The sequence below is a fragment of the Myxine glutinosa genome, chromosome 4, assembly GCF_964187855.1.
Source record: "Myxine glutinosa chromosome 4, kmMyxGlut1.1, whole genome shotgun sequence".
Taxonomy (NCBI): domain Eukaryota; kingdom Metazoa; phylum Chordata; class Myxini; order Myxiniformes; family Myxinidae; genus Myxine; species Myxine glutinosa.
Window position 1 is genome coordinate 88303977 of NC_136264.1, and position 24666 is coordinate 88328642.

General features: G+C 47.6%; 2 protein-coding genes across 5 annotated transcripts in view; one reads left to right on the forward strand and one right to left on the reverse strand.

Moving 5' to 3' along the window:
• Window positions 1–24666, forward strand: part of LOC137415320 (membrane metallo-endopeptidase-like 1) — a 176668-nt gene that overhangs the window by 112221 nt on the left and 39781 nt on the right. For both annotated transcript variants that reach the window (XR_010982046.2, XM_068100906.2), the window contains exon 14: window positions 22297–22395. Coding sequence is in view for 1 of the 2 variants with exons in the window: in XM_068100906.2 (XP_067957007.2) it covers window positions 22297–22395 (99 nt within the window). In the remaining variant the exon portion in view is untranslated. The remainder of the gene's footprint in view (window positions 1–22296; window positions 22396–24666) is intronic.
• Window positions 1–24666, reverse strand: part of LOC137415321 (uncharacterized) — a 189520-nt gene that overhangs the window by 61324 nt on the left and 103530 nt on the right. For 2 of the 3 annotated variants that reach the window (XR_010982049.2, XR_013623100.1), the window contains exon 2: window positions 23917–24061. The exons of the other annotated variant lie outside the window; for it this stretch is intronic. The gene's annotated coding sequence lies outside the window, so the exon portion shown is untranslated. The remainder of the gene's footprint in view (window positions 1–23916; window positions 24062–24666) is intronic. 3 annotated transcript variants of the gene reach the window in all.

A 24666-nucleotide genomic window follows, 5' to 3' on the forward strand; every position in this document is an offset into this window, starting at 1 on the left:
ATTTAGGTGTTCTGGAAGGAAAGCCTCGGTACCTATGGCTTCCCGATGGAGGTACTGCTACTGATAAGAATAACGCGTTGTGTGATAATGCTACCATAAAACAACTTCAGGTTTCTCCAGATGGAACATTTTATCCTCGAGATAGATTGGAAATTAATTGGAAAAACAATGATTATGCTGAAGCCTATAAGTCTTACCAAAAGGTGTGTGAAAGCAACGGTAATCAAGCGCCCATTTTGGATATGGCGTCGTTTAAAGACATAAATACAATCTACGCGATTGACCTAAGTGCACAAAAGGAAACTATAAGGTCTAATAGAGTGGATACTTCCCTATACATCGGAAGAGAAGAGAATGAAGAAGTTGATGCGTATTGTTTACTCTTGGAAGAAACAGAACTACAGATCAATACGGATAATGGTGTTATGACTAATATCACATAAGTAATAACTAGGGGAAAAAAATCTTTTCATAAATAAAATGAGTAAAGTACCAACTGACGTATTGTTACGGGTCGCGGACAGATGTTATATTGACCGAGCGGTGGTGTATTACCGCGACCTAACAGGATCCCCGACTCACCCGATTCCACCCAAACGTTGGCCGGATCGCACCGCAGCTAGTCAATAGGGAAAAGACAAAGGCGACACGGATGTGAAGGAGAAGAAGAAGACAAAAAGGTTTGGAAATACTACTGAATTTATTGACTATTTACACACATAAGCAAAAAGAAAGCAGTCACGTTTATTTACAAGCACATAAGACGCAGGTGACACAGGGAAAATACTAGCTTATACAGACTTAATTAACCCAGGACAGAACAAACAGAACAAACTCACGTACACAAGAAGGATGGAAAGGCAGGAGGTGGATGGCTGGAAGGAGGTGTGTCCAAGGGGTCCCGCAGCACAACCGGCGCGTTTAGCAGCCGCCGTTCAGGCCCCACGCTGCTGTTTTGGCTGCTGTGGACGTCGCGTGCTTTGCCAGGCCTCGTCGGACGCGTCTGGTCCAAACCCTCCACTCGTTCTTGGTCCACTCACTCTTTACCACCGACTCCTCACCGCAACCAACGCAACCAACTGACCACCACCACCACCGACTCCACTGACTGACTCCTCACGACTCTCTTGGTGACCAACTCACTTGCTTCCTGCGTGCGCGCCTTTATAACGCCTCCGGCGATTAAGCCGCCGGCCTTTTGGACACGCCCATCGGGGTGCTCACCTCGGCCCTGGTTGGTCGCGCGACCCTCTGGCTCCGCCCTTGATGACGACGGGCGGGCACGCCCCTCTTCCCCTCTATGACGAGGTGGAGACACGCCTTTCTTCCCCGACTCGAGCACATGGTCAATGGTGGTTTTGGAGGGGATGTAATATGGGCAATCGAGGCTCGGCAATGACGAGAGGGGATGTGAAGGAAATGGGGATTTTGGGGATGGGAATGAAAGGGGATCTATTCTCTTTCACTGGTGCAATGGAGTACTTCAATTAATGGGAGACACAGCCTTACCCTAAAACACAGAATAAGAGATAACTATCAACAGGGGTATTCTATTACTTGGCTGACGTGTATGCTTGTGGACTAATTATGGGATGCCCTTTCACCTTTACACAGCTCCGGAGGTAGGGGGGCGCAGAATAAACAATAATAATAATAATACAGCACACAATCAAAAAAAATACAGTCCTCATCTCCGCAACACTGCACCCTCCTCCTCTTAGGCACGTCCCGGGCCTACAACTTTTATTTTTAGTGTGACACGTAGGTGTAGTTCCCTCTATTTTTAACCTGACCCTGAGTGCGACAGTTTTAAAACATAAATAAATGTGTCCCGCTGCTCCATTGCACCATGCCTAACAGACTTACGCCCACAGTTAACCGAATTGCGGAATGGTCTTCAAACTATACACTGACGGTGGGGAGCATTATTTACACTTGATGCTACTTTTATTTACAAGACTAACCCAGGACCTGTGATTGTTCTTTCTGGGGGGGGAGACAGTCTGCTCTGCATCAATGCACCATGAAAGCACCCAAAACCGCACCAATACACACCCAAGCACCAATCGGTGCAGTCACCATTGTTCATCAATAAAATAAAACCAACAAACCCAAACCCTGCAGGTGTCTCTTGCTCTTCGGCTCCCTCTGCTGGTGATTATTATTTGTTCTTCCAGATGTTGTCATTCTTTCATTTTCTTACTGGCGGCCTATTTGAACTGAAAAATGCACCCAATGTGTCCTTTTTATTTGATTTTATTTATAGCCCACAGGGCCGACTAGTGTGGTTCACCTGTGGGGCATCGGTGCCCTGTGGCCAAGGTCCGCCAGCAAGATTTCGGGCCCTCATGGCCGGTTCCAGCAGAGGGGCCATGCCCCAACCCATGGGGTCCATAAGTGGTGCTCGGCCACAGACATGTGGTCCATAATGTGGTGCATCGATGCAGACAGCTGGTTCTGGGAATTTCGGGCGCACAATGGCCGACCCACGCACGCTCCCCTCGGCACCCAATGGCGCACAGGTCATGTGGGAGACAAAAGGGGAAAGACAATTGAGCGAGGGGTAAGGTCACAAGGGTACACATCAATAAGGCAATGCAAGGCGAAATGCGTACGGAGGGCGAAGTGAGAAAGCTCGTCCCTACCGTACGTCACCCCCCTGTCAACTACCCTACCCTTGCCCTTACCCCATATGTACAAAAATCTACACATTTACAAATTCGTCACTACTGTCACGTCTTCCCCATATTTCCCCTATACCAAATTCGTCTCCACAATCCCTCTACTTCAAAATTTGCCATCACCAAATTCATCATCAATCCTCATAAGGAGGCAGAGATGGAACATCAAAGCACAATGTCACACCCACGTCATGATGCGTCTCACAATCCAAACATTTGCACAGTAAAAACAATTAAACATGGCATGGTGCGGAGTACCTGTCACCTCAGGTGAGTGGATGCAGATGGTGCGAGGAGACTTCATCCTAACTACTTTCTAAATGACATTAACACACTTTACACTACCCGGGGTCTCTCCCTGCCAATCCATTGGCCAACTTACACTATGAGTTCTAAAAACCAATTCCCATTGTCCAAACTGTGGTGCTTCTCAATTTGGGGTCTCACTCCCCCGATTCATCTCCCGGTGCTCTCGCACAATTTCTGGGCTGCGACGTGTAGCTCTCCCAGCAGGTCTACCCACCTGCACACCTCCACCACTGTAGTTGCCACCCGAGCTTACCTAGCTCCTCACCCTAACCTAACTAACTGGGGAAGGCCCTCTCCTGGCTCTGTCACCCCACTGGTGCCCTCTGGCACTGGGCTACCCGGGTCCATCCTCCGGATCCTCGGGCCCCATCCACAACAACTACTACCGGCTCCCAGAGCCCACCTGCGGCCTCACCTGGCCGACATCCTCACAGTGGTCGAGTGCCCAAACCAACTACACACACTAACAGGCTACACGCCCAGCCATTTCCACAACACTAATGCACCCATCCAAAGACCATTATTTCACCCGCACCACAGATGCCAATATCCAACCACAATTTACCTGTACCCTCTACCTAACACTTACACTACCCGCCCCGGGTATCCGTGATGGGGGTCCACTCTTCCCCCATTCACACCTTCGCACCATCCACTCCACAATTTCCACCATACTCACTCCACGACCATCCATTCCAATACTCCATTTATTCCACAGTACCATTCTCCATACCTGCTGTTGCACACCTGTGCCCTCACACCTGGTGCCACCTGCACCCTCCTTTCTTCCTGGACCATTTGGTCAACACAACACACATCACCATCACTCACTCATACACTGCTCCACACACCTGTTCAGTTCTCACACACACGGCATCATCTCAGCTAACTACTCCCCTCTGAAACTTGCGCTTCCCAGTCGTCCCTTTAAACTATTGCGCTCCCACGTCATTATCATCCACACTAAACTACCTGCGTCCCCTCTACAGGTATCAGTCACGAAATAACCTTAACGTCACCTAATGTCATCTTCGCTAGATCCCTATCAATATAACCTAACCCACCCGGGCTAGTTTTCACTGCCATCAACCCCATAAACTATAGCGCATTTGCCCCACTCTGTGAGGGATGGTGGATTTGCCATCCCACCACATCGGGGAGGTCCTACTATCAATTTCGCTCGTCCAAATCCAACAAATCAAAAATTTGCCATTTACTGCCAATTCTATTCACTTTTCTAAAGTTCGTATCAAATCACTATCACTATCACTATCATCATTCGTCTACTTATTACATCCTCTCAGTGCGCCAATTCCCTTCTAACGCTCGGCTTCGTACAGCCGAGCAATGAACGCGGGTTCTTTTGTGCCAGTGGCTGGATACGTCCCGCATTCGGGGCAGGGACGGGGGCTTACCCGGGCCGAGATCCCACGCACCACCTCGGCGTGGAGCCATCCAATGTCCCGATCTCGACCTGCCGGCACGTCTCAATAGAAAGTGGTCGCCATGACGACCCTTCCTATCGGGCTGCCCACCCCGCCTAGTGGAGCCCGGACGCGGCCGTTCCAAGCGAGGCACAGCGTGGATCGCGCACGGCGGTTCTTTCGAAACCGCCGTGGTTCGGATCCCCGCTGGTCCTCGCGGCACGCGAAGCTGCCCGACGCGCACCGAGGGCCCGATTCGGCTATAAGTCGTTCTGACCTCTAACCCGGTTACCGTCGATGCCTCACCTGGATGCTTACAAGCATACGCTACCCCTTTCTTGCTCATACCTCCAGCTGTTCCCATGCTCCTCGTACCTTTCCTTACACACCTCGGTACACTCATTCCACTCACAGCCTTGGTCACACACCTGACCACCGAACACCTTGGCACACATTCGTCGCTCGCACACCTCACCAACACACCTCTTCGCGCCCCTTCCTCGGTCACCTCCTCTGTGACCATCACAGGTGTGCTCTTACTCGCACACCCAACCACGTGCCTCACGACCAACTCAAGTGTGCATTCCCACACACGCTCTACCATTCCAGGTGTGCATCCTTCCATTCCAGGTGTACATCCTCGCTCACCTGTCGCAACCAACTCACGCTCCGTGCCACTCTCACTACTCTCACCACCACTCTTGACAACGCACTCACCCTTACTCTCGACAGCGCACTCTTTCCTCATGCACCTGTCCGTTACACACCTTTCTCGCGCACACTCTCCCGTTACACCCTCTGTAACACTCACCACAGGTGTACACTTTCTCGTTACATCCTCTGTAACACTCACCACAGGTGTACACTCTCTCGTTACTTCCTCTGTAACACTCACCACAGGTGTACACTCTCTCGTTACTTCCTCTGTAACACTCACCACACCGCGCTTCCATGTACCCCCTCGCACACGCGCTTCGACCAACTCACTCTTGACAACACACTCACTGGTCGGCGCGCACTTTTTCCTCACACACCCCATGGTCGGACATTCTCGCACACCTCTTTTTTCACACACCGGACCTGTCGCACACTTCACCATCGGCCTTTCACGAACACCCGGATCCAAACCAATCCTCAAGCCGACTGAAGCTTTCCTCACATCATATACATTGCCACTCACCTCCGTACCTCGTCGTCGCACCTCCTTTGCCACCTGCAAACTCTTTATTTGGTTAGTGAGCAGCACATCATGAGTTGAGCACCGACCTTGCACATATTCCATCACCTCCTCCTGGATTTCTCTTTTAGTTTCTGTCCGTCCCTTCTTAATTTCACTCACCTCTTCTTCCACTTCCTCTAATTTTTGTTTAACCTCTTTTATTTCTCGGTGCGTCTCCTCAAGTTCGTCCTCTAAGGCTACCGTGACCGTCTCTATGTGCATCCTCACCTGCCGGTCCTTTGTCTCCATTATCTCTGTCACCTCGTCCACCCTCATTGTCAGTTCCTCACGTACCATCTGACATTGCCTCTGTGTCGCTATTAATTCGTTTTTAATTTCTTTTTGTGTTGCCTTTAACCCTCCTAGTACCGCAGTGTTCTTTTGAACCTGCTCCACTAATTCTTTTTGTCCCTCTGTCAGCTGTTCCACCTCCTCCGTCAGACCCTCTATTCCCCCCTGTAACCTAGCCGTATTATTCCTCACTTCTTTCTCCATACGCTTCTCACCTCGCTTTACCTCCTCGCGTAGCCCCGAAACCTCCTCACTTACACCTCGTCGTATCTCCTCTTTCATCTCCTCCATCTCCTTTGTAGATGCCACCCTCATCTGTCCCAATTCATCCCTCTGAGCATCCAGTTTGGTTTCTACCCCGATTTTTACCTCCTCTATCTGCTATCCCATTTGTTTAATTTCTCTGGCGGATTGCTCCCCTATCTCCCGCAATTTGTCCTCCATCCTATTTTCTAGCCCCATTAACCCATTTTTCACCTCTTTTATCCCGTTGTCTAACCCCTCAAAATTATTGTCTAACTTCCCAAATTTCTTGTCTAACTCCCCAATTTGGGCATTGGTACCCCTCGCTTCGTTGCCCCCATTTGGCCCCCCATACTATCCATTTTTGCATTCAGTTGGGTCAAGAATAATCTGAGGTCAAACCCGGTTTGCCCAGCGTCCCCAGCCGCCACCGCGGGCTCGCCCTCCACTGTGCCGCTATTTTGGGACTCTTCACCCACGTGCGCGAGCACGCCATTTTGTGCACCTGATACCCCCTCAACCACATTGCCAATGTTCTCCTCCTCTCCTTCCTCCACATACATTTCCCCAAGGTCCTGGGTCGATTCTACCCCGTCTATCTCTCCCACCGGCATCCCGTCGCCTTGACCAGCCATGGCGCGATTTCAAAATTCGGGTTTTATAAAACAAAACAAATTTCGGCCGCTCCAAATTTTGACCAAATTTTTTCTAGACGTTTTTAAAAATTTGGTTCGGGCCTCGAATCCCACTCCCAGACACCAATTGTTACGGGTCGCGGACAGATGTTATATTGACCGAGCGGTGGTGTATTACCGCGACCTAACAGGATCCCCGACTCACCCGATTCCACCCAAACGTTGGCCGGATCGCACCGCAGCTAGTCAATAGGGAAAAGACAAAGGCGACATGGATGTGAAGGAGAAGAAGAAGACAAAAAGGTTTGGAAATACTACTGAATTTATTGACTATTTACACACATAAGCAAAAAGAAAGCAGTCACGTTTATTTACAAGCACATAAGACGCAGGTGACACAGGGAAAATACTAGCTTATACAGACTTAATTAACTCAGGACAGAACAAACAGAACAAACTCACGTACACAAGAAGGATGGAAAGGCAGGAGGTGGATGGCTGGAAGGAGGTGTGTCCAAGGGGGTCCCGCAGCACAACCGGTGCGTTTAGCAGCCGCCGTTCAGGCCCCACGCTGCTGTTTTGGCTGCTGTGGACGTCGCGTGCTTTGCCAGGCCTCGTCGGACGCGTCTGGTCCAAACCCTCCACTCGTTCTTGGTCCACTCACTCTTTACCACCGACTCCTCACCGCAACCAACGCAACCAACTGACCACCACCACCACCGACTCCACTGACTGACTCCTCACGACTCTCTTGGCGACCAACTCACTTGCTTCCTGCGTGCGCGCCTTTATAACGCCTCCGGCGATTAAGCCGCCGGCCTTTTGGACACGCCCATCGGGGTGCTCACCTCGGCCCTGGTTGGTCGCGCGACCCTCTGGCTCCGCCCTTGATGACGACGGGCGGGCACGCCCCTCTTCCCCTCTATGACGAGGTGGAGACACGCCTTTCTTCCCCGACTCGAGCACATGGTCAATGGTGGTTTTGGAGGGGATGTAATATGGGCAATCGAGGCTCGGCAATGACGAGAGGGGATGTGAAGGAAATGGGGATTTTGGGGATGGGAATGAAAGGGGATCTATTCTCTTTCACTGGTGCAATGGAGTACTTCAATTAATGGGAGACACAGCCTTACCCTAAAACACAGAATAAGAGATAACTATCAACAGGGGTATTCTATTACTTGGCTGACGTGTATGCTTGTGGACTAATTATGGGATGCCCTTTCACCTTTACACAGCTCCGGAGGTAGGGGGGCGCAGAATAAACAATAATAATAATAATACAGCACACAATCAAAAAAAATACAGTCCTCATCTCCGCAACAGTATATATTAATCAAACAAATCGCGATAAACTATTGTCTTGTATCCAAAATAAAAAACCTTGTACGATTAATGTCCGTACAATTCAAAGAAAGGATGATATGAGAATTAGTGTTTTGCTCACAAAAGTGCAGGAGGAAAAACTAAATAGCGCCGGTTCACTTAGTTTAAAAATGTCAAAACCTATGTTGAAGAAATATTCACAAAAGGAAATAACAGGAGGATTTCTTCCGCTTCTATCCCTAATCCCCTTAATTGTTGGTGCTGTAAGTGCAGCGGGAACTGTGGCAGGTGGGCTTACGGAAGCGGTAAAAGCTGCTAACGAAAGGAAAGCTCAACTGGCAGCCCAAAAATAATTGGAAAGGCATAACAGGGCATTGGAGGAGAAAAAACGTAGTGGAGGTTGAGTAATTGTAGATTTTGCTGAAAGGCTTGAAAGTCTACCTGATAGGGCGAGAGCGTTAGTCAGAGATATGCTTTCTTCTATTGCACAGGCGTGTGTAAAACTAACTAAAAGAGGTAATGGATTATATCTTTCTCCTAAATAAAAAGAAAATTTATTTTCGAAAATAAAATGGAGGAGTGGTTTAAACATTTTGGAAAGAATACAACATCAAATATAGAACTCTGTAAATATTGTAAACAGCTAAACCTCAATAACGTAAGTATTTGTATGAGGGATGAATTACCAAAGTTGCCCAAAAATACAAAGAATATTATAATGAATTTAGAAGATAATAGTGGGAATGGATCTTATTGGACTTATATTTATAATGACGGGGATAAATACTATTTTGATAGCTACGGACTTCCGCCGCCTCTTGAAGTAATTAAATTCCTACTGAAGGGGAAGAATGTTTGTCAAACGTTTCAAGTCCAAGAAGTAAATTCTAAATGTTGTGGTCAATTATGTTTATTCGTATTATTTCACCTCAATAATAATGAAAGTTTTTCTGATATTATTTTTACTCTTATTTAAAATGACCTACATTGGAAAAGACGGTTCTATCTTTAGGGGATCTCAAGAGGTGACTGTTGATTTGTGAAATTATTATACAAAGGCACAAGTTGAACGCCAGAAATATGATATAACTAAAAATCTTAATATGAAAAATGGTTATAAATTAATCAATTATCCGAGCCCCACGGGTAACAACGACTTGGTGAGATTAGGTGATGTATTACAATATATATCCCAAGAGAAAACAGCACGTTATGACAAACAAGTAGAAATTACAGTCACAATGCCAGGCTCTCCAGACCATACACCTTTTCGCATTAAATTTAACGTACCACTTACAATCAAACTTTATAAAGAGGTGGGTATTGTTAATATGGTAATTGTTAAATGGGGGTATGATATGCCTGATTTAGGGTACTAGGGCATGCCCGTACTATATCTATATCTAAAATTATATCCCCCCCCTCTATTTACATGAAATGGTTTGGTCCAAAGCGAACGGCTTGCGAGTACGGTGACAATCCCCCCCCCTCTATTTACATGAAATGGTTTGGTCCATTCGCAAAGCCAAAGCGAACGGCAGTTACGAATCGCAGTTACGATGAATCGCAAAGTAGTTTTAATTAGTTTTAAAACATAGTTTAACGCCAACATAGCGGCAACATAGTTTGCCAACGTGAAATAAATGAATACGCTCTGAAATGTGCCGTCCGAGGCAGAGTGTGTTCGCCACGTTCGGCACATGCGATAGCTCGCTGCTCTCTGATTGGTTGAATCGTTTTTTGGACATAGCTCGGTAAGTACTTGTCCGATTAATATGAAACCTTGAAAAGGCACATCCTCGGGTCCCCAGCAATATACCTGGCAAGTTTAAAGTATATCGGACCCGTGGTTGTCGAGAAACAGCGGTCACAGACAAACAAACAAACACACATACAGAGATTACTGGAATTATAGATAGATAAATCATGATACTCTCCAAGGTTCTTTATATTAAATGTTTTCCAAATATTTTGGGCGTGTGCATAATCGTTATTAGAGATATGAGAGTTATTTAACTTATTATAAAAGGCTTCTTTAGGAGGAAGTTGTGTTTCTTTAAACTTCTCAAATGAATCCATATAATCATAAGGATATATGCCTTTTTGTGATAATAGTTTAAGTTCTTTTTCACCTGTTACATGCTTTGACAAACATGGAAAATCCTTAATATTTGATGCTAAGGTGCTTGATGGTCTTGCTAAAAATTTTAACGAGTCAAGAAACCTGATGCGAGTACTAATGATTATATCTTTATTTTTTTGTGCTTATATCTTATTTTTACAGGGATTGTTTTCGTGAAAGAAATGTAGTCCTGATCCGTGGTAGGTATTGCTGAGATATAACCTTTTGTCTTTGCTAATTCTTTAATAAATAAATGCACATCATAACCAGCAAGGTTGTGAAGAAAGACCGGAATGAAATTAGGTGTTGAGCATGCAAGGTTACAATCATTATGGGCCGGGCCTCTATATTTTCCGGTGACATGACAATGATCTTTAACCTTATCCATCTCACCAACTAACGTTCCATCAATCACTGTATCACCACCAATCACCTCATCCATCACAGTTTCACAAATGTGACAGATAGTTGCCCTCTCATATTCTGTTTCTTCTTTTTTTGTTAAAGGAATCATCGGCGTGTTTATTCTTATTATTCTCATTAATCAATTACAGTCCCCCTCCCCTCTATGTACTCTATAAACCTAACCTCAGCATCTTCTCCTCTATAAGTTACTATTTTATCTAACCTACCATCAATTGAGACGATATAATAACTAAAACCACACATAGTGTGCTTTTGATATTTCTTCGTGGCTGATTTGTTTGAACCTGAAGTGAGATCATCTATCGGTTCGAGGATACACTCAATGTCGGCATATATCAAGAATGGGTGTTTTATACCTTTGGCTAAATTTTTGAATTCTATCCGGGTACCTTCTTTCGGTGGTTTAACTACACAGGCAGGATGCTTGCTGCAGAATTCGATGTGTTTTTCCATTCTTTCTGGAGTATAAAAGCAGTTAAGACATCGCGTACAGATGTATTTTTTACCGCGACTCTTTCTTACTTGTGTAGAAACTAATCTTTCAAAAATTTTGATGTATGCATAATGTGATTTTTCTTCTGAATGAAATAATAGAAGGTCAATAAATGGTTCACCCCATTTGTAGTTCTCGGAAATTTGCAGCACCTCAATTTTGTTGTCGGGTGTTAAACCAAATACATTAATAACTAAGTCATTCAGCTTTTCTAATTTCTGGATACCTTTCAATGTTAATGGATAATCTATACCATCATCATTTAACTCCTTCCCAAATGGCTCATAATTTGATACCCTGTCAGCATTATCTTTAGCAGGATGTTTGTGAGCAATAACAGCCCATTTACCACACTTAAGATCATTATTTTTAACATTAATAACCGCCTTTTTATATTGTATAACCTTCGGTAAAGGAATGTAAGAAGAACCCCTAAGAGGGTCTGATTTTATAACGCGTAAATTGATGTAAAGTATTCTAGCAATAGTAAATCCGCTACCCACAAGTACCCTTTCTACGTCTTGTTCTTGATTTATAAGGTCATTATAAATGCTCGTTGACAAGAAATTCTGGAGTGATAAGGTAAAGTAAGGCCTCGTAAACATATAAAAGCACCCTCTTTTAACCTTTAATTTTTCATTACCCGGTTCTTCGTTACCCAATTTTTTCAATTCCAGCCATACTCCCATTTGCACTTTAATAGGACTTCTCATCTCAGCAATATTACAAAGAATATGTAATATTCTTTACATATCCTTCAACGTTGGGTTTGATTATTTCAAGCGCCTCGGCTACTGATTGTGGTTGTTTGTGGGGGTTTAAACTCAAAAACCTTTGTTTTAGTATAGTGTGGAATTATACCAGCAATGTCTCTAGCAGTGCATCCCCCCAAATAACTTTTTATGTGCTTTTGGGATTTAAGATGTCTAGGATAACTATTCTTCAAGTACCTCTTTTTACAAACAAGACAATATATTTTCTCTCGTTCAAGTGGGACCATCGTATGTAAAAGTTTGACCATGTGTTTGAATGATTTAAGATGAGTGGGATAGCTCCTCTTCAAGACTTTCTTATTGCAAACGTGACAATATATTTTTTCTCGATCAAGCAGAACCATCATTTGTAGCTCTTTAGCCCTGTGTTTGGGGGTGAGCTCATGAATTTTATAATGTTTATATTCACGTTCAGAAACGTAGCAATACACCATTTTAATATACTATATTTCTTTAAACTAAAAATCAATTTTTTTTAAAAATTATTATTTCTTATTTAAAGGACTAGTTTGTAATAGTAAGGGATGAGAGTTCCTATATGGAGGGTAACCGACCGCATGACCCTCGGATTGCGACGGGGGTCCGTGCTTGTTCTCCATGGGGATTCACATTTGCTGCCATAAATATTCACAAATGTTTACAAACTAGCAATACCAATATTCACAAAATAATTTTTTTACCACAAGGTTTAAAAATTGGTTGTTATAATTATTTCATTATTTTTAGAAATTCGAGAAAATCGGGAAAATCATGAAAATGTGAAAATTTTGAAAATCGTGAAATCGTAAAATTTGAAAATCATGAAATTGTGAAAATTGTAAATTTTGAAAATCGCTTTTTTTTTTTTTGGGAAAATCGTGAAATCTGAAAATTTGAAAATTGTAAATTTTGAAAATCAATTTTTTTTTTTTTGAAATTCGTGAAATCTGAAAATGAATTAATTGGCCACTTCCGGTTTGTGGTGTGTCACTTCCGGTTTGAGGCTAATTAGTTTCGGTTTTGGAGGCACTTCCTCATGTTGAGCCAAATGTAGAATTTACACACTACTAATATATATATATATATATATATATATATATATATATATATATATATATATATATATATATATAGTTGCGGATTTGAGAATTGTTGTAAATATCACCCTCTGTCAATTGTAAGTAGTGTCATGATCGTTGAAAATACCTCCGTTTAAGTGTAAAGATCATAGGTCGTCCCCTTAGTTAATTCATCTCAAGCACATAGGCCACCATATACCCTTCTAAATAGTTATTTCCTTATTATGTGTATTAGTTTAGGCTGTGTTTCCCATTGGTTGACTCTGCATTGCACCGAATTGAAATAAGATAGATCCCCTTTCAATTCCCTCAAAGCCTCTATTGCCAACTGCATTGCCGCCATTACGCACATGGTCAAGCCTAGGAGAAGAAGGGGGAGGAGCTACATTACGGGCTTGGCCCGCACCTCGTCATCAGGAGGTGGAGCCAGGAAGCCCTTGCGCCCAACCAGGACTCGGTGGGCACGGCTTGGTAAGGTGTGGTCATGGCTTGGTAGGGCGTGGCATATATAGCCCGTGGCGCGATGCCCCCAACGAGAGACGATTGAGGAAGGAGATGACCGAGGAAGCCCCCACCAGCTCCAAGTGACCTCGGACTCGTTTCTCGAGTTCACCCCACCGCAGCGGAATTCACAGCAGCTTTTGACGACGGCAGCTTTGAGCGTTGATGGCAGTTGCGGCCGCGAAGAACGCCGCCGTGCGGATACGATTGGGGAAGGTCGGCGGCTGCTCACCTCAAGCTGCGCGATGATACCAACCACCCGCATCCTTCCCGCCTTGTGATCCCACCTCCTCGTCCGTCCAGCCATCCACCTCCTGCCATTCATTCCTATCATCATTCCCCGTGTAAGTCTGATTGTCGTCCGTCCTTTATGTTGTCTGGGGTATAAGTTAAGCCTGTTTAGATAAGTTAATATTTGCACTGTGTCTTACTCCTGTCTTTATTTTCGTTTCTTTCCTCCTCCTTGGTTACTTTTGACTTGTACATAATTAGTTAGTAATAAATCCTGTTCTTCCTACCTTACCTTCTGGTTTCCTTCACATCCGTTCGTCCTTGTCTTTTCCCTCATTGAATACCTGTGGCATGATTTGGCCAACGTTTCAGAATCGGGTCTAGTTTCTGCTAATGATTCGTGCCGCGGCTGCTAATCTGGTCGGCAATTAACATCTTGTCCGCGGTCGCGAACGGGGTTGCTCACCTGCCTCTGACGAGGGAGCTGGGCAGCTTCAGGACTCACGTCGGTCAGTCGCACACAAGGGGATTAATCCCCCTTGGTAAGGGGAAAAAGGGCCGACGGTGAGGTCCGCAACAATATATATATATATATATATATATATATATATATATATATATAGTATATATATATATATGCTCGGCAATTAACATCTTTTCCGCGGGTCGCGCGAACGGGGTTGCTTACAGGGGGGAGCTGGGCAGCTTCAGGACTCACGTGTATGTATATATATATTATATATATATAGTATATATATTATATATATATATATATTATATATATATATATATATATATATATATATATCATATATATACATAACATACATATACATATATATACATAATTATATATATATAATATATATATATATACATATATACATATATATATATATATATATATATATATATATATATATATATATATATATATAATATATATATACTATATATATATATATATCCACGATATCCATTTTTCCGTTCTCCAACCTATAGCTTTGTCTTTAAAAAACAACGTTTCGGCCAGCAACCCAGCGTGCGCTGAGCCTCCACTAGCCTTCATCAAGAGAAGTTCCTTGTTCACCTCCTCCCAGATATATCTGGGGGAGGGTGGGCCTATTCTATCAACCAATCACAAAGCTGTGTTGTGAGACCTCGTGACCATCGACCCATGCTCGGCTTATGTTGCAAGTATTTTGTGTGTGTTTGAGCGGTGTAGTTGTGTTTGTTGTCCGTGTTGCCTGTGTCGGCTATGTCCCACTTTGTCTTTGTCCTCCTCCCAGCATCGGTGTCTCTCTGGTGTATTTATGCATGAGAGGTCCATATACCTGTGGTAATGCCACAGTCTCCTCTATCAATGGTGCCCTCGTTTGGCCAGTGTGCCAGGCCTCCAGTATTCGCCTCCTGGCCCGGTTCGGGGATGCCGCCAGCACGTGCGCTGAGCCTCCACTAGCCGACAAGTTGAATGTTGATGACGTTTGTGACCTCCTCAGCACTTGTCTGTCTTCCACCTATTTTGTCTTTGACAGCACATTTTACAAACAGGTGTTCGGCACTGCGATGGGCTCCCCGGTGTCTGCGGTGGTTGCCAATATGGTGATGGAAGAGCTGGAAACATGGACCATCCCATCCCTCCCAACACAGCCACGTGTCTGGTACCGCTATGTCGATGACACTTTTGTCATCTGCCCCAGCACGGCTGTTAATGCAATCCAGGAGGGCATCAGTGGAATGTTTCCTTCCATCAAATTCACCTGTGAGGAAGAACAGGATGGGTCGCTTCCATTTTTGGACGTCTTGGTGAGGAGGAACCTCAATGGAAGCTTAAGTACCGCAGTGTATAGGAAACCCACCCAGACCAAGCGTTACCTCGATTTCACATCTTGCCATCCACTGCACCATAAAAGAGCTGTGGTGAATACACTCGTAAAAAGGGCAAGGAATATACCGTCCACCTTGAAGGGCAAAAGGAGAGAGATCAAGCATCTCAAATGGGTATTGAAAGCCAATGGCTACCCAGACCACCTCTGCCCAAAAAATGAAATGGTACTGGCAGCTCCAAGAATCCTGGACATGCCACAGGAACCACCTAAGGGCTTCTGCATGCTACCATTTGTGCCACGGGTATCTCAAAGGATTGGCAGGATTTTGAGACCGGTCGGGGTGAGGGTTAACTACCAACCTATATACACCTTGAGACGTGCACTGACCAAGGTCAAAGACAAAAGACTAACGAATGATTGCACAGGTGTGGTATACACCATTCCATGCGACTGTGGTGGAGAATACATAGGCGAGACTGGAAGAACCTTAGGCCAGCGCATTAATGAACACCACAAGGCCTTTGAGTGTAATCACCCAGAAAGATCTGCTATCGCCAAGTATGGAATAAGGGCGGGCTGAAGGAGCTGGGGCTCCCACGTCGATCGGAAGAATGGACGCGACAAAAAGCTGGAATTCATCCGAGTTGCTTTAATCAAACCAAACACTCAGGCACTCTGAAAAGCCCGTTTATCGGGCAGCAATATATATACATATTATCCCGGAGCGTTTGCCCAGGAAAGGCGAGAGGGGGCGTGGCCCAGCGTCCTGGCTGCGGCCTGGCAAGTTGAGCGCGGGCCTGCCCGGGCGTCCTGGACGAGCCCGGCATGGTGATCGCTCCGCGTCCTTGATAGGTGCAAGGCGATTGTGAAAACCCAGCGGTAGCCGCTACACACTTCCCCCCAGAATCGACTTGCACCGGCAGGGTCAATTTGAGGGGGGTCCTGATGACCCGGCCGAAGCGACCCCTGGCGGGTCGTGGGAGGGGGTCTGGTGTGGTGGTGGGCGGTCGAGTGGGGGGCACCGTGGACGGGGGGCGGCCTCGCCGCGGCGGAAAGGCCAACCGTGGTGGGTGGTCGACGTCCACGTGCGCCGGCTTGAGGCGGTCCACCGCAATCCGGTCCAACCTGCCGCCGATGTCGATGACGAACGACTTGTCGTCCCGTCGCAGCACCCGGAAGGGCCCGTCGTACGGCGGCCGGAGTGGCCCCCGATGTGCGTCGTGACGCACAAAAACATACTCCGCTGTGCGAAGTGCTGGGGGGACGTAGGACTGGGGGTCACCGTGGTGGGATGTTGGCACGGGGGCAAACCGTCGGGCGGCCTCCTGGAGGTCCGAGCGCTGGTGAGCTGCGGACCAGGGACTGGTAGCGTCGGGCACGAATTCGCCCGGGACGCGTAGCGCCTGGCCATAGACAAGCTCGGCGGTGGATGCCTGGAGGTCCTCCTTGGGGGCCGTGCGGAGGCCCAAAAGGACCCACGGCAGCCGGTCGGCCCAACCGCCGTCTTGAAGGCCGGCCATGAGCGCGGCCTTCATGGAGCGGTGGAATCGCTCGCACAACCCGTTTGCTTGGGGGTGGTAGGCCGTAGTACGGTGGAGCTTGACCCCCAGGTTGCGGGTGACCACGCCCCACAGCTCGGAGGTGAACTGTGGTCCGCGGTCTGACCAGATGTCCGCCGGTGTGCCGAAGCGGGCGACCCAGGTGGCGATGAAAGCCTGCGCCACGTCGGCGGTGGTGGTGGAGACGAGGGGAACGGCCTCCGGCCACTTGGTGGTCCTGTCCACCATGGTGAGCAGGTGTGTGAACCCCCGTGACGGGGGGAGGGGGCCCACCAGATCCACGTTGACGTGGTCGAAACGTCGTTCGGGCACGGTGAAAGGTGCCAGCGGGGCCTGGGTGTGTCGGTGGACCTTGGCCCGTTGGCAGGCTGTGCAGGTGCTGGTCCAATCACGGACGTCCCGACGAAGGCCGTGCCAGACGAATCGCACCGACACCAGCTTCTGGGAAGCTTTCCGGCCCGGGTGGGAAAGGCCGTGGAGGGAGGCGAAGATGCGGCATTGCCAGGTGACGGGCACGATGGGGCGAGGCTGGCCTTGGGAGACGTCGCAGAGCAGGACAGTGTCCGCGAAGGGGATGTCGGCCAGGCGGAGGCCCGTGTCCGCCGCCTGGAGGGTTTGCACTGTGGTGTCGGTGGTTTGGTCCGCCGCCATAAGCGCAAAGTCCACGCCCAGGTGGACCGCGTTCGCGCTGGCCCGGGAAAGACAGTCGGCCACGGCGTTGTTTTTGCCCGCGACGTGCCGGATGTCCGTGGTAAACTCCGACACGGCGGAGAGGTGGCACTGTTGGCGGGCCGACCACGGCTCCGTGACCTTGGCCATGGCGTAAACCAACGGCTTGTGGTCGACGAACGCCGTGAAAGGTCGGCCCTCCAGGTGGTGGCGGAAATGGTGGACGGCCAGGTGTAGACCGAGGAGCTCCCGGTCAAACGTGCTGTATTTGAGCTCGTTCGGCCGGAGCTGCCGGCTGAAAAAAGCGAGTGGCTGCCAAACCCCGTTCACCCATTGCTCATGTACGGCGCCCACCGCGTAGTCGGAGGCATCCGTGGTGAGGGCGATGGGAGCGTTGAGCACCGGGTGAGCGAGCAGTGTTGTGTCGGCGAGGGCCCGCTTTGAGCTTTGGAAGGCCGCATCCATTGCTGCGGACCAGGCGATGTCGTGCTTGGCCGGCTTGCCCCGGAGGGCTTCGTAGAGGGGCCGCATGAGTTGAGCAGCGCGGGGCACAAAGCGGTGATAAAAATTCACCAATCCCAGGAATTCCTGCAGGGCCTTTATGGTGCGGGGACGCGGGAACGTGGTGATGGCCTCGACCTTGGTTGGCAGCGGCACGGCCCCGTTCTTGGTGATGTGGTGGCCCAAAAAATCAACGGCCGTCGTGCCGAAGTGGCATTTGGCCGGGTTGACAATGAGGCCGTGCTCGCTGAGGCGCCCGAACAGTGTTCAGAGGTGGAGGAGGTGCTCGGCCCGGGACGTGCTGGCGACGAGGATGTCGTCCAGGTAAACGAAAAGGAATGGCAGGTCACGCAGCACGCCATCCATCAAGCGCTGGAACGCCTGAGCCACGTTCTTGAGACCAAATGGCATCCGCAAGAATTCGAATAAGCCGAACGGCGTGATGACTGCCATTTTAGGGACGTCGGCCGCCCTGACAGGTACCTGGTGATATCCCCGTATGAGATCAATTTTCGAAAAAATGACCCGTCCCGCCAGACGGGCGGAGAAGTCTTGGATATGCGGGATCGGGTACCTGTCGGGGGTGGTAGCGTCATTGAGACGGCGGTAGTCACCACACGGGCGCCATCCACCCCCCGGCTTTGGCACGATGTGCAGTGGCGAGGCCCACGTGCTATCGGAGCGCCGCACGATGCCGAGGTGCTCCAACGCGTCGAATTCGGCCTTCGCCACGGCGAGCTTGGCTGGGTCGAGGCGGCGGGCCCTGGCGTAGACCGGCGGGCCCGTGGTTGGTATGTGGTGCTCGATCCCATGCCGTACTGCGACGGCCGAAAACGTCGGCCCCGTGAGGGCCGGGAACTCCGTGAGCAGGCGAGCAAACTCGTTCGCTGCTGGGACGGCGCATGCCAGCTCGGTCGGCGCGGAGCTGCTCAATGTGCATACCAGGGAGCTGAAGGTTTCGGCGTTGATTAAACGACGCCGTTGGACGTCCACCAGCAGTCCGTGTGCGCAGAGGAAGTCGGCGCCTAGCAGAGCCATGGGCACGTTTGCGGTTACAAACGTCCAAGCAAAGCGTTGGCCGCCGAAGCAGAGGGTGACGTTGCGCGGGCCGAAGGTGCGGATGGTCGATCCGTTGGCCGCAACCAAGGAGGGGCCGCAAACCGCGGATTGCCTGTCCTGGTCAGAGGCGGGTATGACGCTCAGTTGGGCGCCGGTGTCGCACAGGAAGCGCCGTCCGGACGCTTTATCCGTGATGAACAGTAAGTTGCCCGTGTGGCCGGCGCTCATGGCTGGTAATGAACGCCGGCCCGGCCGTTTCCCGGCCTGCCGAAGGTGCACGGGGGTCGGCATGTCCGGGCCTTCTGTCCGAACCTGGCATGATAGTAACACCACGCTTGGTCAGGTGGAGGCCCCGGTCGTCGTGCTGGAGGTGGTCGGCTCGGTGTAGCAGCCGCCAATTGCGTCGGCAGTTCGGTCGTCGACCGTGCCGGGTGCTCGGGCGCCATGGGTGTTGCGTCGGATGGCGGTGGGTCCAATGTCGCCGCTGCGATGCGCTGTCCTGCGGCGGAGATCTTGTCGGCTTCTCTGGCAAGGGCCCGGGGATCTGTGATCGTCGTGCTTGCCAGGGCGAGGCGTACCGGGTTAGGCAGCTGACGGAGGAACAGCTCCCGGAACAGGAATGCCGGAGAGTGCTCGCCGAGCAGTGAAAGCATGTAGTCCATTCGCTCGGAAGGGCGCGTGTCGCCGAGCTCTGGCAGGTCGAGCAGGCGCCGTGCGCGTTCCGCCGATGGGAGGGCGAAAGCGTCGAGGAGAAGCTTCTTAATCGCGCCGTATTTGTCAGCGGCTGGCGGGCTCTCGAGGAGGCTCAGGGCGCGGGCCGCGGTGGCCGAACCGAGCGCTGCTACCACATGGTGGAAGCGGGTGTCGTCGGCCGTGATGCCTCGCAGGGCGAACAGGGAATCCGCCTGTGCGAACCAAACCGCCGCGTGAGCCTCCCAGAAGGTAGGCAGTTTAAGGGCGACTGCCGTGTCCATGTCGGTAGGTCACCAATGAAGGAGCTGGGGCTCCCACGTCGATCGGAATAATGGACGCGACAAAAAGCTGGAATTCATCCGAGTTGCTTTAATCAAACCAAACACTCAGGCACTCTGAAAAGCCCGTTTATCGGGCAGCAATATATATACATATTATCCCGGAGCGTTTGCCCAGGAAAGGCGAGAGGGGGCGTGGCCCAGCGTCCTGGCTGCGGCCTGGCAAGTTGAGGGCGAGCCTGCCCGGGCGTCCTGGACGAGCCCGGCATGGTGATCGCTCCGCATCCTTGATAGGTGCAAGGCGATTGTGAAAACCCAGCGGTAGCCACTACAGGGCCATGTTCCTCTATGGGACAATGTGAACGTGCTGGCGGCATCCCCGAACCAGGCCAGGAGGCGAATACTGGAGGCCTGGCACACTGGCCAAACGAGGGCACCATTGACAGAGGAGACTGTGGCATTACCACAGGCATATGGACCTCTCATGCATAAATACACCAGAGAGACACCGATGCTGGGAGGAGGACAAAGACAAAGTGGGACATAGCCGACACAGGCAACACGGACAACAAAACACAATACACCGCTCAAACACACACAAAATACTTGCAACACTAGTGGAGGCTCGGCGCACGCTGGGTTGCTGGCCGAAACGTTGTTTTTTAAAGACAAAGCTATAGGTTGGAGAACGGAAAAATGGATGTCGTGGATATAATTCCCAACCGCCGTTCATTACTTGATATATATATATATATATATATATATATATATATATATATATATATATATATATATATATATATATATATATATATATATATATATATCTAGCTATCCACAGTCACCACTGATAATGGCGTACATTCCAGTTCTAGTATGGTTTGTTCGCGTTTTCCGTGTGTTGTGTTTGCGCATTTTTTGAGTATTCCGCGCCTGTCATTTGTATCATTTTTTGGAATTATGTGACTCGAGAATGAAATGTAAGGATGCCTTATATAGTGCCATTAAAATCTAAGCATTCTTTGCTTCTTTCTTGCTTTGTGTACATTTGCAATATATTTGTATTCGAGTCTGTAAGGCCATCAAAAATGACAGGCTGTAGTTATTTTATTTGAAATATTCAAGGAAACTGGAAGATATATGATGTTTCGTAGGAAGAGTTTTTTATTTATTTTAAAACACTTTCAAATGTGACGCAATAATCTTTATCTTCTGGGACATTTCATTTCGATGGTACAGCATCATGAGCATGCCAAAGTCTGAAGTGTCGGCCTTGTGTCAGGTGTGCTTATATCTTCTTTATTTATTAGACATCCTCCAGACGTAAATGAACACTCATTTTACTCTGCGTGCGTTGCACATCATATGCAGCAAAAACACTTCTGTACACCGTCCTTGAGCAACACGGTTTGCAAGTCACCATCTACAATTACAATGGAAGAGACGTAATTACTCTTCTTTTGTTTTTTTTGGGGTCTTTGAGGTCTTCTGGGTCCTCTGGATCTTTGAGGTCTTTGGAGTCTCTTGGGTATTTTGGGTCATCTGGGTAATTTGTGTCCTCAGGTTATTTTGGGTCCTTGGTGTCTTATGGGTCTTTTGGATCTTCTGGATCTTGGGTATTTTGGGTCTCGGGGTATTTCAGGTCCTTGGGTCTTTTGTGTTCTCTGGGTAATTAAGGGTCTTCGTGCTCTTTTGGGTCTTTGGTGTATTTTGGGTTATTTTGGGTCCTCGGGATCTTTTGACCATAGTGAACACACAGTTGTGTTAAAAGATTGGTCTCTAAACCCTTCTCAAATCGTCCTTAAGAAGGGGGTCAGCCATCTGTACAAACAGGCACTGTTTTATATGGTGGAAGAAGATATGTAAATAACATATACTGTACTTCATCTACATTTGTATTTATGTTTTAATGTGGATAATGATCGTGTAAATCTGAGTTCCAACATCAAGTGGCTCATTAGAACGCATCTTTACAGGTGGAAGTTATGATTTCTCAGATACGAGAGGTTTTCATCGAGAAGTTGGCTGAGATCAATTGGATGGACCAGGAAACAAAGAGCAAAGCTCAAGAAAAGGTCTGTCCACTAAAACAGCTTCATATACAGGGTGTCATAAGTCCCAGGACATATGCAAGCTGCTTATACAAGATTTGTTTCTACCATGTATTTATACTGTTTTCTTTTTTTTCAAAAAATACAAACACGAAGAAAAAGACATAAAATGCCATACCCCCCATGGTTTCAGTAATTTTTCTGGACAGAGATAAAGGCCGGCAGTCAACCATCTTTGGTCAGATTACAAAAAAAAATCTGCATATGTATACTCTCATGTATTATCTTTGTGCCAAGTTGGATATGAACAAAATTGGTCCATGCATGGCGAGAAATGGTTGGCGATACGTTTAAGTAACAAAATGACCGCCAGTCGGCCATCTTGGATATGATCTCAAAACAATTGAGATGCATGTGTATGTCATCATGTACTCTGTTTGTGCCAAGTTTGAACAAAATCGGACCATGCATATTCAAAAATGGTTGAGGACACGTTTAAGGAACAAAATGGCCGCCAGTCGGCCATCTTGGATATGTTCTGGAAAGACAATGATGGGAATATGTAACCCATCATTCGTTCTCTGCGTGGCAAGTCTGAATAACATCAGCAAATGCATGTCCGAGAAATGGTAGAGGACGTGTTCAACATCGGGTTTTTGCAACTAAAATGGCTGCCAGTCTATCAGTCGGTCATCTCTGATCGTATCACGAAACAAAATGATGTGCATATGTATACGATCATGTGGTGTATTTGTGCCAAATATGAACAAAATCAGTCCATCCATCTCCGAGATATAGTTGTGGACACATGTACAGACGGACGGACGAGACCCAATCCATAAGCCCCCATTTTGATCTAAGTACAACGGGGGCTAATAATACATTAAACCAATGGCAGAAACCAGTCCATTTACAGTGGAAGAGAGTCTGGTAGCAGTGGTGTGGTATCACGAGAGGAGACACAACCAAGATGACGAAACAGGAGCAGGAAGACTTTGAGGATCATTTTTGAAAGCCAGCTCCGTCAAAATCAAATATTCATCTTTGGGAAAAAGTCATTTCAGGCTGGACGTGTACTTGACAGCAAGCGCAGCGGACGACAAAAAATTTGTTATTTGGGAATTCAAAACATTACATCCATTCCCAAATCTTTGAAAAAATCATTATGGAAACGTTCTGCAGAGTTGCAGTCCATATCACACAATGAAAGACCTTCACATTAAACCATATAAACCAACTATCATTTGTGAATTTATCAGTCATTTCAGACTGGACGATCAAAGGTTATGTTTAGTGATGAGTGTATTTACCTCAGTTCATCTCCACTCAATGTTTATTTTGGAGTGATGCTAATTCACATTATGTTGAAGAAGTGCAAGACCATCCACCACATGTTATGGTTTGAGTGGCGTTATCTGCCCACCACCTCATTGGTCCTTACTTGTTTAATGAGTCGGTAACTTGAACGATGTGGACTGGCCCACGAGATTTGTTTCCAGCAGGATGGGGGCACCTGCGCATCATTCATGTGTGGGACAAAATTACCTCAATCAAATTTTTCCCAATCCGTTGGTCTTCGCCAACACTTCTGTGGCCACCGCTCAGTCTTGACCTGACCACTCATGACTATGCTCTGTGGGGGTGGGTCAAAGCTGGGGTTGCAGAACATCGCATGGCATCTGTTGATGAACTGAAACAACACATTCAAGAAGCATTTGGCACCATAAAACATGGTATTTTGGCACCATAACACATGGTATTTTGGCACCATAAAACATGGTATTTTTGCACCATAACACATGGTATTTTGGCCCCATAAAACATGGTATTTTGGCACCATAACACATGATATTTTGGCACCATAAAACATGGTATTTTGGCACCATAAAACATGGTATTTTGGCACCATAAAACATGGTATTTTGGCACCGTAAAACATTCTATTTTGGCACCATAACACATGATATTTTGGCACCATAAAACATGGTATTTTGGCACCATAAAACATGGTATTTTGGCACCGTAAAACATGGTATTTTGGCACCATAACACATGGTATTTTGGCACCATAAAACATGGTATTTTGGCACCATAACACATGATATTTTGGCACCATAAAACATGGTATTTTGGCACCATAAAACATGGTATTTTGGCACCATAAAACATGGTATTTTGGCACCATAACACATGGTATTTTGGCACCATAAAACATGGTATTTTGGCACCATAACACATGATATTTTGGCACCATAAAACATGGTATTTTGGCACCGTAAAACATGGTATTTTGGC